Source organism: Megascapheus bottae, chromosome 20 (genome assembly GCF_031878675.1).
Source record: "Megascapheus bottae isolate mThoBot1 chromosome 20, mThoBot2.hap1, whole genome shotgun sequence".
Classification (NCBI taxonomy): domain Eukaryota; kingdom Metazoa; phylum Chordata; class Mammalia; order Rodentia; family Geomyidae; genus Megascapheus; species Megascapheus bottae.
The window spans coordinates 37455752-37471047 of record NC_143528.1 but is presented as its reverse complement, the minus strand read 5'-3'; the positions used below and the strand labels follow the sequence as shown (position 1 = coordinate 37471047).

At 43.6% G+C, this 15296-nt stretch overlaps 1 protein-coding gene across 1 annotated transcript in view; it reads right to left on the bottom strand.

The window, feature by feature from the left end:
• Positions 1–378: 378 nt before the first annotated feature.
• Positions 379–15296, bottom strand: part of Cdca2 (cell division cycle associated 2) — a 38453-nt gene continuing 23535 nt past the window's right edge. The window contains exons 12-15 of the mRNA XM_090353730.1: positions 10983–11071; positions 10158–10277; positions 2312–2483; positions 379–1085 (exon numbers count right to left, since the gene is read on the bottom strand). Coding sequence (XP_090209856.1) covers positions 379–1085; positions 2312–2483; positions 10158–10277; positions 10983–11071 — 1088 coding nt within the window. The remainder of the gene's footprint in view (positions 1086–2311; positions 2484–10157; positions 10278–10982; positions 11072–15296) is intronic.

Genomic DNA, 15296 nt, shown 5'->3' with positions numbered 1-15296 from the left:
TTCTATCCATTTTACTTAAAAAAAAAAAAGCACACGCATACACACACACACACACACACACACGAAACAGTAAACCAAGTGACTTCTAATGGATGCTTTGACAACCGCCTCAAGGCTCAGTGGTGGAGTACTTAGGACGTGGAGGTAAAATTTCAGGGTCATGGTTGGACTCCAAACAATCCTTTTAGCCCAATACCACCAGGAGCGTTTACCATTTGGGGAAGGAGAACATTTGGTGCCTTTCTTTTTGCGTGATGAAGAAATTCACTTATTCCTCTTTCGAAGTCCGTTCAACTCGATTGATTTTTATTTGTTAGAAACTGCAGGGCACTGAGATGGACAGAGGACGGGAGTGCTGGGGAGCGGCTGGGGCGCGGGCTACAGGCGGGCGCGCTCCCCGGGGCCCGGGCCCTCCACGGGCTCGGGGGCCCAGGGCGTGCTGCCCGGGGCCGGGGCCGACACGCAGCTCCGCCGCCGCCGCCGCCGGGGCCCCGGGGTGGGCAGGGCCGGCGGCAGCTCTCGGCCCGCTCCGCCCGGGGCGCCCACGGTCCTCCTCCTGCACGCGGGGGGTGCGGGCACCCACACCAGGCCCTGGCCGTCGGGGTCCCTCTGCAGCCGGGAGCTCCGGCGCACCCTGGGCTGGGCACCGGCCGGACGCAGGGTTTGCTCGATGGCCTCGGCCAGGTCGTGGCAGAGCCGGGTCGCGTCCGCGCCGTGCGGGGGGCTGCCGCTCTCCTGGGTCTCTCCCTGGGTGCCGGGGCCACGGCTCTCCGCCGCCGCCGCCTCCTCCTCGGGCCCCGCGTGGACGCCAGGGCCCCGGGGAAGGTGCTTCCTGGATCTGGAGCTGGGGTCTCCGCCCGAGTCCTCTCCTCCCGGCTCCGGCTTGGCGCTCAGCTCCTCTCCGGGGCCGCAGGCGGCGAACTCAGCGTCACCCTCCGGGGCCTCCTCCGGCGCGCCCAGGCGGGGCGAGGGGGGGACATCGAGGACATCGGGGACGTCGAGGCCGGGGAACAGGTTCCTCCTCCGGGCGGCGCCGGCGTCCGAGGCCCGCCCTTCCTCCTGGCCGCCCCGCGGGCTGAGATCACCTGCGGGAGGGCGGGTCAGTCAGGTAAAGCCTGCTCAGGAAATGAACCCCGCAGAACGCCCCGCACGCCCTCCGCCCGAGCACTGGTGAGGTTCTAGAGGGGCAGGGCGCCATCCCTCCAGAGGTAACCCGGATGCAAGCAGCCCTTCAAATGGATGCCATAAGGCAACACTGGAACACAGACACACAGACACACAGCATCCACACAAACGTGTCCACGTGCTCAGGAGAGGCTCTGCCCAGCCCAACTGCACTGGCACCCCACTGGGTTCTTTCCGAGCTTTGACAATATTATGAAAAATTGAATTATTCATAAAATCCAACAACATATTAGGAAAAAGGTCGACAGGACAAGGGAGAACAACAAAGAGAGAAGAGGGACACAAAGGAAATAGGGGAACTGGCTTTAACTCTTTAGTGACATCCTTGGGTACAGACAAAAATGTTTCTAGCACGGACACTTCCTGGAAATCTATCCACCCTTCTAGGGCAGCCTCAAAAGCGGTGGAGTCCCACAGCCCCCAGGACAGGCAGGTGCTGGAGGGCAGAGGCCGAGGGCTGGCTAGCCTTCACTTCTTCACTCACCCTGGCAAGGCTTGACCCTCCGGCCTACCAATTATGATTCCTAGACAATAAACGGCCAAGACAAGGCAGGGTAACAACACTGGATGACTGACTCAAAAATAACTGGTCATTATTTCTTATAATGATCCCACACAAGTATCAACATGTCAAATGGACACATTAGGCACTTTAAAACTCAGGCATTAAGAGCCAACAGCAACTCCAAGCCATTTCTTACTTAACCAACTTTGGTTTGCTTAGAAATAGTACTTTCAAGGTAATAGTCCATTTTATAAATATTATTACTAGAAGATACCCACTAAAAACATATTGTAGGGCAACATTTTGTTTTTAAACTTGTTCTCAAAATTTTTATATACATGAATGATTTTCACAAGTTACTAAGTTTTGAAAACTTTATATACATCTAATAAGATGTATCTAACATTGAGCCATTGCCTTCTTCAGTCATGCAATCACATGGTAGAAGATCAGAAATAATTTCCTCGGGGAACTGTCTGCAGGGGTACTGAGGAGAGCCCTAGGCATACAGCCTCACCCGCCTCCTTCTTCCAGCCTTGCTGGAGGAGGAGGAAAACCCTGCTAGTTTCACACATGCTCAGCGTCAACAGTGCCCACAGTGCGAGGGAAAGGGCAGGATACCTGGACATGTCCTCTGGATGCCGGGGCCCGAAGGCGTCATCTCGTTGCCCTCAGGCAGCTCAGGAATAGGGCTCAGGAGGGGCTTCTTGGAAGCAATGTCTCTTTCCCCGTATAAAGACTTCGGAATACTTTTCTTCCCCTTTCTTTTCTTCCTTCTGCAGCCTTTTCCAACCTGAGAAGATGTGTTAAAAATATGTGAGAAATGAGTAACAACACACATACATTTTGCCCTTTAAGACCTCTTTATTACCATATGGTTATTTTTTGCCAAAAAAATGTAAGCTGTTATTCTATTTAAAGTTTGGGGTGTTTGGGTAAGAAGTAAGGAAACTTAGGCGAAGTCAGAAAAATAGGAAACAGAACCCAACATATATATGATAGCACAACAGCTTCCACCTAGCCCTCGCCAAAATAGCTGCTAGATAAATAAGAGCCAGATTGGATCCCGCAGCTCTGGACAAGAGGCCTGTGTCGTAAACGGGACGTAGTCAGGATGGTATAGATTGCCAAGCACATTACTTACTGACAGCGGATTCGTGTTCACAGGCCTAGCTACTGAAGACAACACAAAGCTAGCTCAACTAATTCAGACAATTACGTTAACTGTGATTAAAACGGAGAAACCACAGGGGCTGGGGTTTGGCTCAGTAGAAGAGCGATTTGCTTAGTGAGGTCCTCAGACAAGAGAGAAAACAGTAACCTGAGATGGGGTTTTAGCAATCATTAGAAGATGGCTCAGCAATCATCCATTTTCCACAAACCTTAAAAACATTTAAAAACTTGTAGAATACAGAATTACACTTAATTAGAATGACAAGTTCACAAATGAGAATCATGTTCTATGTTAAAAAGAAAAAAACTTCATATGAAGAAGAGTGAAGGGAAACAAACACACATAACTAGAAGGGCCGGACATGCTGGCTCACGCCTGTAATCCTAGCACTCAGGAGGCAGAGACCCGAGGATCCCGGTTCAAAAACAGAAGTGAAGCGGTGGCTCTAAGTGACAGGGTACTACTCTTGAGAAGAGCTCAAGGACAGCACCCATGCCCTGAGTTCAAGCCCCACAAACTGACAAAATAACAAAACAGAGCAAAAGGAACGAAATATCCTCATAAGTCTTTCAGGATGAAACATGTTTTTGGTTAGAATTAATACTTCTTCTAGAAAATGGGATTCATTCAAACATCCTTGGAAGCAAACGGTCAGGATCACATGGTCATGGAGTACTCTGGACAGCACAGGACCCAGCCAGATATCCCAAGAACGGGCCTGCCCAGCTAGGGTTTTTCAAACAGAAGGAGCCATAAGGCAGCAAAAGGAGAGCATGTAGGAACAGCAGCCCCCAACACAGCACCGAGCCCTTGTGTGCGAAGCATGAAGGTAAAGCAAGGGAGCAGTGCTGTGTGAACAGCCTGAGCTTCCTCTCATCCAATGAAGAAAAGGCATGGGATAATAACCCAGAAGACTTAGGGAACCGAGACGTGGAGCGTGGGTGACACGGAGAGAGGGGGAAGAGTGGCAGAGGTGTCGCTGATCAAGACACGCTGTATTCGTAAACGGACATGCTGAAGGGAGGCCCCACTTGAACAACTACTTAAAGAAAGTACTTTTTAAAAGTGTGGATGAGATTCAAGCGTGAAAGTTGCACAGAACTCTGTTCCTTGAGATTTCTATAGCTATAAAAACAGAACCAAACACAGCGTTCCGCGAGACCACCATTTTAGAACCATACAAGATGAATGTGTCTCTTGGTGATATACAACATACATTTACCATCAGACTCTGCGAAGTTCTCAGTATAAATAATCTCTCTACACGGAAAGAAAATGCCGGGTGAAATATTTTTCCATCAAACTCTTTTTTCATGGAACATCTGCTGACATTCCTTGGAACAGATGGGGAAAGCTGGCTTGGTCAATGGATGCAGAAGCCAAGAGAAAAGAAAAATCTGAAGGTGGGGTTCACAGATGAATTTCAAGAAAAACATTCATCTCTTGGTGCCAGATACTGCTGAGGGTTCAAATTTTTTCTCCCACGCAACTGCTCCACAGCCATGGTCAAGTAACTGCACTGCGCACCTGTCCGGCTCTGGGACGCAGGTACCACAGGCGCACACACACCAGGCCGGCCAGTGCAGAGGATGTCATGTGAGGTGCAACTCCAGGACTGACCCTGCCTAGAAGTGCTGGGCTGGCTATTCTTGCTTTCCTGTTCCTTCCCAATGCTTTGAGAATCTGGGAGGTGATAATGATTTTTTTTTCAAATCTTCAAATAGGTTTATAGAAGAAAGAACATCCCTTTGTTAGCATGACTTTGTTTATACAGATGTCTTAACACCGCTAACTGCCCAGCATGGAAGAGGCTACTCAGCAAATAGGAATAAATTATTATCAAAGGATATTCATGTTATCGCCATGCTCACCTCAATTTGCCAAACACTATCAAAATGCTAAAATGCTGTTTTTCCAAGATCATGAGCCAATGACAATTTTAACACCTTAGGTCTGTTCTGAAAGATATCTAACAATGTTTTGATATTTCCCATGAGAATCAGCAGATTGAAAACTAATTAAATTGTATACTAAAGCCTTGTGTGTGATGCAATAAAGAAGCCACATGCAATAATGGAGAATTTTCGGAACCCATGATCCAGACTGGTGACTGACTAATCTGGATCAGACAAATGTCAATTTAAAGTACTAGCTCCTCAAACTTAGATAATTTCTTCCACACAGTGAAGGGGTCATGAAACAGAATAGCTTTGAGTAGCTTTAAAAGTTGTTAAAAGTTGTTTATGCCTGTTGTCATAGAGACTAAGGCAGGAGGGTCACCTGAGAAGGTGAGCTCAGAAAGAGAAATTAAAGCCAGCACCAGGGGCTCATGCCTATAATCGTAGTTATTAAAGTCTAAGATCTGAAGATCAGTTTGCCAGTCTGGGCAAGAAAGTCCTTGTGAGGTTCATCTCCAATTAGCCACTCAAAAACCAGAAGTGGCACTATGGCTGAAGTGGTAGAGCACTCGCCTTTAGCCTTGAGCACAATGAAGACCAGGGACCATAACTAGACCCAGAGGTTCAAACCCCATAACTGACAAAAAAGAAAAACAAGTCAGGTACACGGAAAGCAACGGAATGGTCTGGGAAAACTTACGGTGACAGAGCTGAGGTGATTACCTCCCCAGCCGGCCCCCAGACCCTTCGGTCGCCAGCCAGTTCACTCACTATCCTGGAATGTCTCCACACTCCCCCATCTGCTGGACACGCCTCTCCTGTTTCCTTTGCTTGTTTCCTCCTTGCCCTTTACTTGTGGAGCTCACTAGGACATCTATATGTGGAATTTCGGCTGTATCCCCTGTATGTCCCTACATGAGCCTGGTAAGTCACTTCTGGAAAACCGAACTTGGAGAATTTGAACAAGTGACAAAATCTACATATATTATGGACTGACATTTTGATATGTGCATACATTTTGCAGAGTTAAAAATTCACGTACTTTTTCATGGTAAAACCAGTTGCAAACCCTTAGCAATTTCCAAATAGGTATTATTTACTCCAGTCACCAGTTGTACAACAGACTTTCAGAAGTTACTTATCCTAATTAAAATTTGGCACTCTTTAATACATGGTCAAAGCCACCTTAACTCACCAGTCCTTGGCAACTACCATTTGACCTCCTGCTTTTTAGTCTAGTGCCCATACCAGGTCTTGAATGTTGCATTACCAGGAGAGGTCCGAGTGCCGGGCCAACCCACAGCCTCACATACAACATGCTGCCAACTCCTACACTTCTGCCAAAACTGTAAGATGAAAATTGGTCTCGAGGCTCAGGATAGCAAATCTGAATATGTTTTTTTTTTCCTATGTCTAAGGCTTATTTTCATTTCACTTTGAGAATTATGTTTGTGTCTCGGGATCCTTTCATAGTGTTCATGCTGTTTGGCTCAAAAGAAGCCAAACTTGCCAATCTGTACCCTCAACAGGTCTGATTTTTGAGTCATTTTGGAAATGCTCTCCATTTCTAGGTTCTAAAGGAATTTACTGGAGAGGATTCTGGCTTGTTATCGAAGATGCAGCCATGGCTCCCTTAAATCAAACCTTTCCTCTGTTAGTTTTGGTTCTCTCCTGGGCTCATCTTGGACTTGTTTGTTTCTGCCTGCCAATTTAAAAAAAGTATTTCCTGAATCTCAGATTTGTAAGATGATAATTATAACAGCCACTGAGTTCACTATAACTGGGCACTGTTACATATGCATTCACTCATGAATATTTATAACAAGCTTCTAATACAGTGCCATTACCACACTACCATTTCAAAACTAACTGAAGAGTCTTGTCCCAACTCTCCACACAAGGGAGCAGGAGAGCCAAGCCGGAGAAGGGAAAAAGTAGAAGGCAAGCCACAGCACAAACTAGTGAGTAAGAATACAGGCTCTGCAGGCACGCCTCTGAGGTTCTCAATCCTACCTTCCTACAAGGGGACAGGAGAAGAGAAAAAAATGTGAGCTGGATACTTGGCAGAGGAATGAAAAATGCTTGCACAGTCCAAAGAGTGTAGCCACAATTTGTTTTCAATAAAGGATAAAGGATTAAGAACAAGGTGGCTATGCAGGATTATAAACCTGAGCCACAGTGTCTGGCTTTCATTTTCCATTTTTACTATTATTTTCTCTGATCTTTTTTCTCCAGGCTGGCTACTAAGTAACACACACAAACAGCAGAATTAACATTAAGCAACTCTAGAGTGACTTTTCTTCACTACTGATGAGTGATCTACTTAACGAGCACAGATTCAAGGATTCCTGTCACCTTGTCACTCAACATGGCATGCACAGATGGCCAGGTTTCAACAACAAAGCCATTCTTCCAATTACTGTTCCAGTGTTGCGCTCTGAAGGGGCCAGAGCAGCTGTACCATGAGTGGCTGGGGTGTGCCATGGTGAGGGCTAGCGTGCGTGTGTATCTTGGTCATGCTGGTGATTCAGTGTCATAAGCACACATATCAGATGACACTCATGTGACAATTCTGTTCTCAGGATCACCAAGGCAGAAGTGACAAATTCTTCTCTTTCTGTGAACCTCTCGTAAAAAGTCGCTGCTACTTAGCTGTTCAGCTCTAGTTTTTTCTTCTCCAAGTTCTGAGCTTTTCATGCCTAGCCCTCTGACGCTGGCAGTGTAGTACTAAATACCCTCAGGTGGAGATCACGTGTGATGAAGGAGTCAGGTGACTCTAGAACTAGAGTGGGCAGCCTCACCTGAACCTCTAGGAGAAGGCCACCATCGCGACTGAATTCAGGAAAGGGCTTGTCTTGCTGAACCAGCTGGAGTCACACTGCAGGCCATGACCTAAGCAGGCCCAGGATCCACAAAACCTGCGAGGACTGTGTCTCCAATGAGGTAAAAAGTACTCTTTGAGGAAAGAGCACCATCCCCTGGACTTGAGAGCCTACCTGCTGACAGTACCTGGGTTGGTTAAGAGTCCCTACAATCCCATGCAATCCTGACACTGTGTGTCTGCCCTACTTGGCTGGGTTTCAGAATTTCATCCACTGCTGCACTGGGAAATGCTGCCTGCAGGGGTGCTGTGACTGTTACCACAGGCGCAAGGGCCCGGACCTCAGAGAGCCCCATTCTGCCAGTAATGAGTCTTGCAGAGCTCCATCCTGCCGGTGGCTGCCAGCAGCACAGGCTCACAAGTCTCCAGTCTCCTCAGCGTGTTCCTTGCTAGGCAGGTAGTCTCCCATTTGAGTCCCTCCATCCGAGCTTCTGTGCTGGTTATTTTCAAGCCAAGATCCTGCTTTATGACAGGACCATCCTGTACTTCAGTGCTCCTGTTTGTACTTCTCCACAGAGAGCAAAGCACATTGATCATGTCTCTTTCCTATAGTTGGTCCCACTCAGTGTTCTAATTCTTACTTAAGAAATGACTGCACCTACTGATGTGGGCTTCTGTGTTCCAGCTCAGTCTCCTCCCCTGTAAGGAAGCTCTTCCTAAAAACTGTGTGGGGCGGGGCCAGGCAGGTCAGGATGGGAGTCAGGTTTTAGGTGAAGGCCAGAGACAGTAAGACTTCCGAAACAGCAGAACAAGGGCTGTAACTAGATGACAACATCTGCCGTGTGGCTCGAGAGGGGAAGCGGGCAACATGTCAACGGGTGCACAGTGCTCCACATAGAGGACTTCCATGAATCTGTTTTTTCAGCACCACTTTCTTGCTCTCCCAACCCACAGTACCTGCCAATTCTGAGCCAAGTCTCCTGGGACTCCATAGGCAGGCTGGTTCCCAGATCTCTCTAGTTCCTTCCTATCACATTCTGAGCTGTAAATCTTTCCACCTCTTCTATCTGTCAACATGTTCCCATCTGCCGCATCTTCTAGAAATTCATTGAGGGCTGCTGTCTGTTGCTTAACACCTCCCTCACTCCCATCCCCTTCTAAGGTTATTATAAGTCTACTCCTTTTATTACATAAATTAGAATAATACAGCAGGGAATGGGAAGGAGTTGGAACAAGATAATGCTCAATTCTTGAATTCTGTGGTCATCGACTTGATATAATAGATACACATTATTCCAAATAGTGACTTTAAAGTATAGATATGAAGGACAATTATGAAATGTAACAAGTTATATGCTTATTTCTGAACTTGGGTATTTTTTCCATCATTTAATTTAAAATGTGACCTAACAAAAGGAAATAAAGGATTTAAATTGGATGAGTCAACGGCATCAAGTTCATTGAACCAAGAAAAGCATTTTATGGAGTTTGAGAAGAAGGTTTATGGACTGCATTGTGTGTGTTGGGGTGAAACTGACAGCTTAATAAAAATAATCTAGTTTAGAAAGTTGAACATACATTTATGGATCACCAAGATTTGGTTTTCAAACTTGATCATGATCAACCATGTATTATACAAAGGCACCAAAATTTTTAATCAATCAGGGCAAAGAGTAGAATTTTAGGGCGGGGGGGGGAAAGATGGGTGGAATTAAAAAACAACCCTTAAGACTTTTATGCCCAGTGCTGCTGAGATGGCTAGTGAAAACACGATACAAAAACTAAGTTACTGAACTGGAAAAATAATTCCAGTAGAGGGTCAACATGAGGAAAAATGAGGCAAAATTTCAGATAGTACCTGAAATCGCGAATACCACTGTGGTCCAGTACTAGATGGCAGGAGGAAAAACTCATCTTTTTTTTGGCACTGGGATATGAACTCAGATACTCATGATGCCTGCGAGGTAGGTGAGTCACATCTCCAAATCTGTTTTTTTGCTAGTTATTTTGGAAATGGACTTGTGAACTTTTCTTCCCTGAGCAGCTACGATTACACCTGAAATGTTTAGAAACTGAGCACAGGAGCACATGCGTTTTATCCCAGCTCATGGGAAACTGAAAAAGGAGGACCTGAGGCAACTCTGAGCTATCTCTATGGACACGTTGCCTCATTGAAAATAAAAATTAAAAAGTAAAAATAAAAGACACGATTTCAAATAGGAATGATGAGGGATTAGGCTCAAAGTCAAAAATCCCCTTCATTCCTGAGTGTTTACTATTTATTGTGCTGGTTAAAACTGTCCCTCGGGTACTTCATGGTTGACTAGACTATGGCCCATGGTTGTTCTACTCTAGGTAGAAACGGCCCAAGTAATCAAGAGTCTAATTATAGCCACAAAAAAGTATCCATAGTTCAATAAACAGCACTTCTTATACAGATTTTAATTTTGTTCTTTCTCACTATGTAGCCCAGGCTGGCATGGAGCTGTCTGTCCTGGTACTTCAGCCTCTCGAGTGCTGAGATGATAGGTCTGCATCCCCAACCCTGGTTCACAGTATATTTAGGTCACTTACCTGATTCTTTTTAGGAACTGTTTTGTTTGTATACTTGGTTTCCTGAGACTTCCTCTTACTAGTTTTCTTTTCTCTACAAGGCAGAGTCTCTGTATTCTCCAAGTTGTAAACATCCGATTGCTATGAAGGAAAGTTACTAGATAAAGCTAAGCAATTACGTTTTAATGTAAAAGTCTCACTTGTTTTCCTTCCTATGATACTTGGGCCTTGCGGGGCAAGCTAGGTAAGTGGTCTATCACTGAACTATAGCCTGGGCCTACACCCACCATTTTACATCCCATGAACTAACTCACTACCCCCAAAATGCAAAGCAGAGAAAAACCAACCATCTTCTCATCTAGCAAACACAGATCCACAAGCATACAGATACAACATAATTATATCAGAAAGATAGAAAAAACTTTAGTTGATCTATTAATTCATTAAATATATAGAGAACCTGTAATTTAGTACATCACTGTGGGGTTATAAGAAAGTCAGGAATGATTACATTATCTGGATTATCTAGGTTGGAATTCTTGCTTAACTTCCAATCGTACAAAATATCTTAACACATAATGATAGTATAGGAAAATCCAATTTTTATGGGATTTAACAAAACAAAAAATATACAATCAATGCAAGTTATTAAAACTCCTAGATGAAACCCAGTATTAAACACCTAAGCATCATGTTTTTCACAGGGTTAATTAAAATCAAGTTAGTAATTCAAATTAGTTATTTCCCTGGATTACATGCTAAATAGGATAATGACATTGTCCAAATAAGGATTTGTCCGTTGTGGTTTACCATGAAGAGATCTCGATCTGTACCAACAACACTCACCTTTCTTCTGTTTGAAGCCCGTGTTACTCTACCAGATTTAGGGGAGGAGATTTTTTCAGGGTTATTTGAAGAAATAAAGGTCTCAGTACCTGATAAGACAAGAAAAAACCAAGTTGCAGAAATACTACATGCATCAATCGTATGGAAACTTTAGATGGTCTATTTTGGGCTATCATCGTTGCTTTTTTTGATTTTTTTCCTAATCAAGAGTTTTTATTTTATTACAAAGGGGTTTCAACATGTCAATTTTTTAATATAATGCATCTTGATCAGTGTCACTCAGTCCATTATTCAAGGTCCCCTTTGCTTGTAATATTACATCTTAACCTAAATTACTTTTGCCTATATTATTATACTATTTCTAATATCACATTTAAACAAATTATTTTTTAAACATAAATTATTAAGAAAAATAAATTCAGAGGCCCAAAAGTATTTAAGAAAAGAAAAACAGGGGGAAACTTCAGTTATACTAAATAACTTTACTTTGCATGTTGACAGCATAACATATCTCAATGTTAACAGCACACTAAACACATGCAAAGTAATTGAAAAATCTAGACCACATGGATAAATTTCTAGATGTCTTTGGCCTATCCAGCTAAACCAAAAAGATATAAACCTTTAAATGGATCTATAACAAACATTGATCTATAACAATGAGATCGAAGCAGTAATAGTTTCCCAACACAAAATGCCTAGGACTCAACCAATCCATAGGCAAATTCCATATGACCTTTAAAAAAGAAATGGCATCAATACTCTTCAAACACTTCCATGAGATAGAAAGGGAAGGCACAGAATGCTTACCAAACTCTATGAAGTCAGTATTATACTTATCCCCAAACACAACAAAAAAGAATTTTACATTTTACAAATCTCTGATGCACACAGATACAAAAATTCTAAACAAAGAACTTGCAAATAGAAAGCTCACAGAGCAGGGGAAGATTTTTACTAACTATGCTTCAGACAAGGGTTTTATATCTAAAACACACTTAGAGCTCAAAAAATTAAATTCTCTAAAAATAAAGCATCAAAGAAACAACTCAATACATGGACTAAAGAAAGAGACAGAATCATGGAAGATGGCACCGAGAGAATAGGGACCCAGCCTAGTGCTCTACCACAAAAAGAGAGAATCGGGGAATCCCACGAGCCAACTACCTTAAGAAACCAACAACTACAAATTCAAGAAACAACGGAGAAGTACACAAACTGGAAAAGAAATCCAGATAAAGCTTATATCCAAGGTTCTCAAAGAATCCGAAAAGTGAGGATCCCTCCCCAACCCCTCACTGCCGGCTCCAAGCCATGAAAGCCACAGCAGAGGGCACTGGGCTTCTGGGGGAGTCTGCAAGACAGCATCACAGTGAACCAAACCTAAGGGGGCACCCACCTGCTGGGAGCCTCCAGCAAGACCGCACCAAGGGGCCCCCCACTGAGTCACAGAAAGACTCTTTTCCAAAGCTGCTGAAACACAGCAGGGAACTGAAGGGCAGACCAGCAGGGGCTGAGCTTGCCCTCTGAGAACCAGAAAGGCATGGCTCCGCCCTCGGATCCTATGTCCTCGGCTGGGCCCCGCCCCTGGGAACAGGGCAGGAAAACTAGCCATCTGCCGGACTAGCTGAGACTGAAGTGCACATCTCCATCCTACGGCCCACTGTGGGGCCCCTGGTTGGGCTGAGAGCAAGCCATGCAGCGGCACACATCCTCTGGGAACAAGCCAAACACCTGTAAAAGCTGTAAACTCTGACCTAGTCAGCGGCGGATCCAGTTTGGCCGAGAACCACACATATACACAGATTCCAAGATCCACCAGTCCCAAACCAAGTAAAGACCGCCACCTACCAACCACAGAGCGAACCTACAACAACAATCCTCTATGCCTCGGAAAGCGCAATGACGAATTACGACACATATAAATAATCTAAGTCCCACACAAAGCCCAAAAGGAAACAAGAGTGAAGGGACGAGAGAGATGTCACCATCCCAAGAAATGACACCTGAAGAGACACGAAACATGACTCTATTCAAGGAGATGATTGTGAACATGACTAAAGAGATTAAAGCAGAGTTATAAAGACAATTCCAGGAACATAAGCAGGAAATTACCAAGGAGCTCTTCGAATTCAAAAGAGAAATGGAAGAAAAGATTAATACTCTCAACAGACATAAGCAGCTCAGTGTCCACATTCAACCAAAAATGGATGCATTAAGCAACAGACTGAGATGGAGAACAGGACATCAGGAACGGAAGATAAAACAAGAGCTGGAACAGAGAATCATCAATCTGGAGAAAGTAGTCAGCATTCATCAAAGAGAACTCCAGGACCTGGCAGATGCAGCCAAGAAATCTAATCTTCGTATAATAGGGATCGATGAAGGGACAGAGTTTCAGGAAAAAGGAATGCAACTCCTATTCACCAAAATCATAGCACAGAACTTCCCCAACCTCAAAAGGGAAAATACTCACATTATTGAAAATTTCAGAACTCCAAACAGGCAAGGTCCTAGAAGGAACTCATCTAGACACATAGTAAAAACACTAGACCCGAATACCAAGGAGCTGATGGTAAATGCTACAAAAACAAAGAAAGAGCTATATACTACAAATGGGAAAAAATTAGAATAACTGCAAATCTCTCCACGCAAACCCTAAATGCAAGAAAAGCTTGGAAAAACATCAATGTCCTGAAGGCCAAAAACTCCCACCCAGACTGATATATCCAGCAAAACTAGCATTTACATTTGAGGGAGAAACAAGAACTAAACCAGCATTACAAAAAGTATTAAATAATCAAGAACAAATTGCAGAACAGCAAGAACCCCCATCAAGAAGCAATTACCTATAAATCACTAAATACAAAAGAGAGAGAAAGAAACCTAAAAGTAACAATAAGTAATGACAATGGACACTGACTACTTCTCCATAATTTCCCTAAATGTGAACAGGCTGAACAATCCAATCAAAAGACACAGAGCAGCAGACTGGACTAAGAAACAAGACCCATCCATATGTTGCCTTCAAGAGACTCACCTCACTGCCAAACAAATTCCAAGTGAAAGGATGGAAATGAATTTTCCACTCCTATGCACCATGCAAAAAAGCAGGAGTAGCAATCTAATCTCCAACAAAATTAACTTCTCAGCAAATCAGTACATAAAGATAAAGACAGCATCTACATATTAATAAAGGGTAAAATCCATACCCTAAATATTATAGTCATAAACATCTACTCCCCCAACACGGGAACACCCAAATATGTCAAACAAACTCTCTTAGAATTACAGAACAAGGTAGACTCAAACACAATCATAGTGGGAGACTAAACACGCCACTCTTACCAAATGACAGGTCAACTCAACAAAAGTTAAGCAAAAACACCATCAACTTAAACGACACCATAGCCCAGCTGGGCTTAACAGATATACGGAATCTTCCATTGGCGAAACTTTTTACATTTTTCTCAGCAGCACATGGAACACACTCCAAAATAGTTCATACATAGAACTTAAGCAGATACAATAGGACTGATACAATCTCATGCATTCTCTCTGATCACAGTGGAGTCAGACTAGTTCTGAACAATGCAGTAAAAGTCAAAAAACATTCAATTACTTGGAAGCTGAACAATACACTTCTGAATAACTCCTGGGTTACAGATCAGATCAAAGAAGAAATTCAAAATTTTCTTGAATGTAATGACAATCAAGAGACATCACAAAGGAATTTATGGGACACAGCAAAGGCAGTTCTAAGGGACAAAGTTATCGCACTAGGAGCGCATACTAAAAAGACAGAAGAAGAGCATGTAAATAACCTAAAAAAGAAATTGAAACACTGAGAGGAGCAAGAAAAAGTTAATTCTAAAACAACTAGAAGGACAGAAATAACAAAAATAAAATCAGAAATACCAGAGATTGAAATAAGATCCACTATACACAAACTTAATACATCAAAAAGTTGGTTCTTTGAGTCAACAAAATTGACAGACCCCTGGCAAGATTAATCAAAAAAAAGGAGAGAGGAGACTCAAATAAACAAGATTAGAGACCCCACGGGAACAAACACAACCGATATCCAAGAAATTCAGTCCAATATGAATAAGTACTATCAGGGCCTGTATTTAAAGAAACAAGAAAATCTAGTAGAAATGGATGATTTCTTAAATATAGGCTACCCACATTGAATAATGAAGAGGTAAACAAAATGAACAAACCAATTTCATACAATGAAATTGAGGAAGCAATCAGGGAAATGCCAACCAGAAACAGCCCAGGTCCAGATGGTTTCACTGCAGAATTCTACAA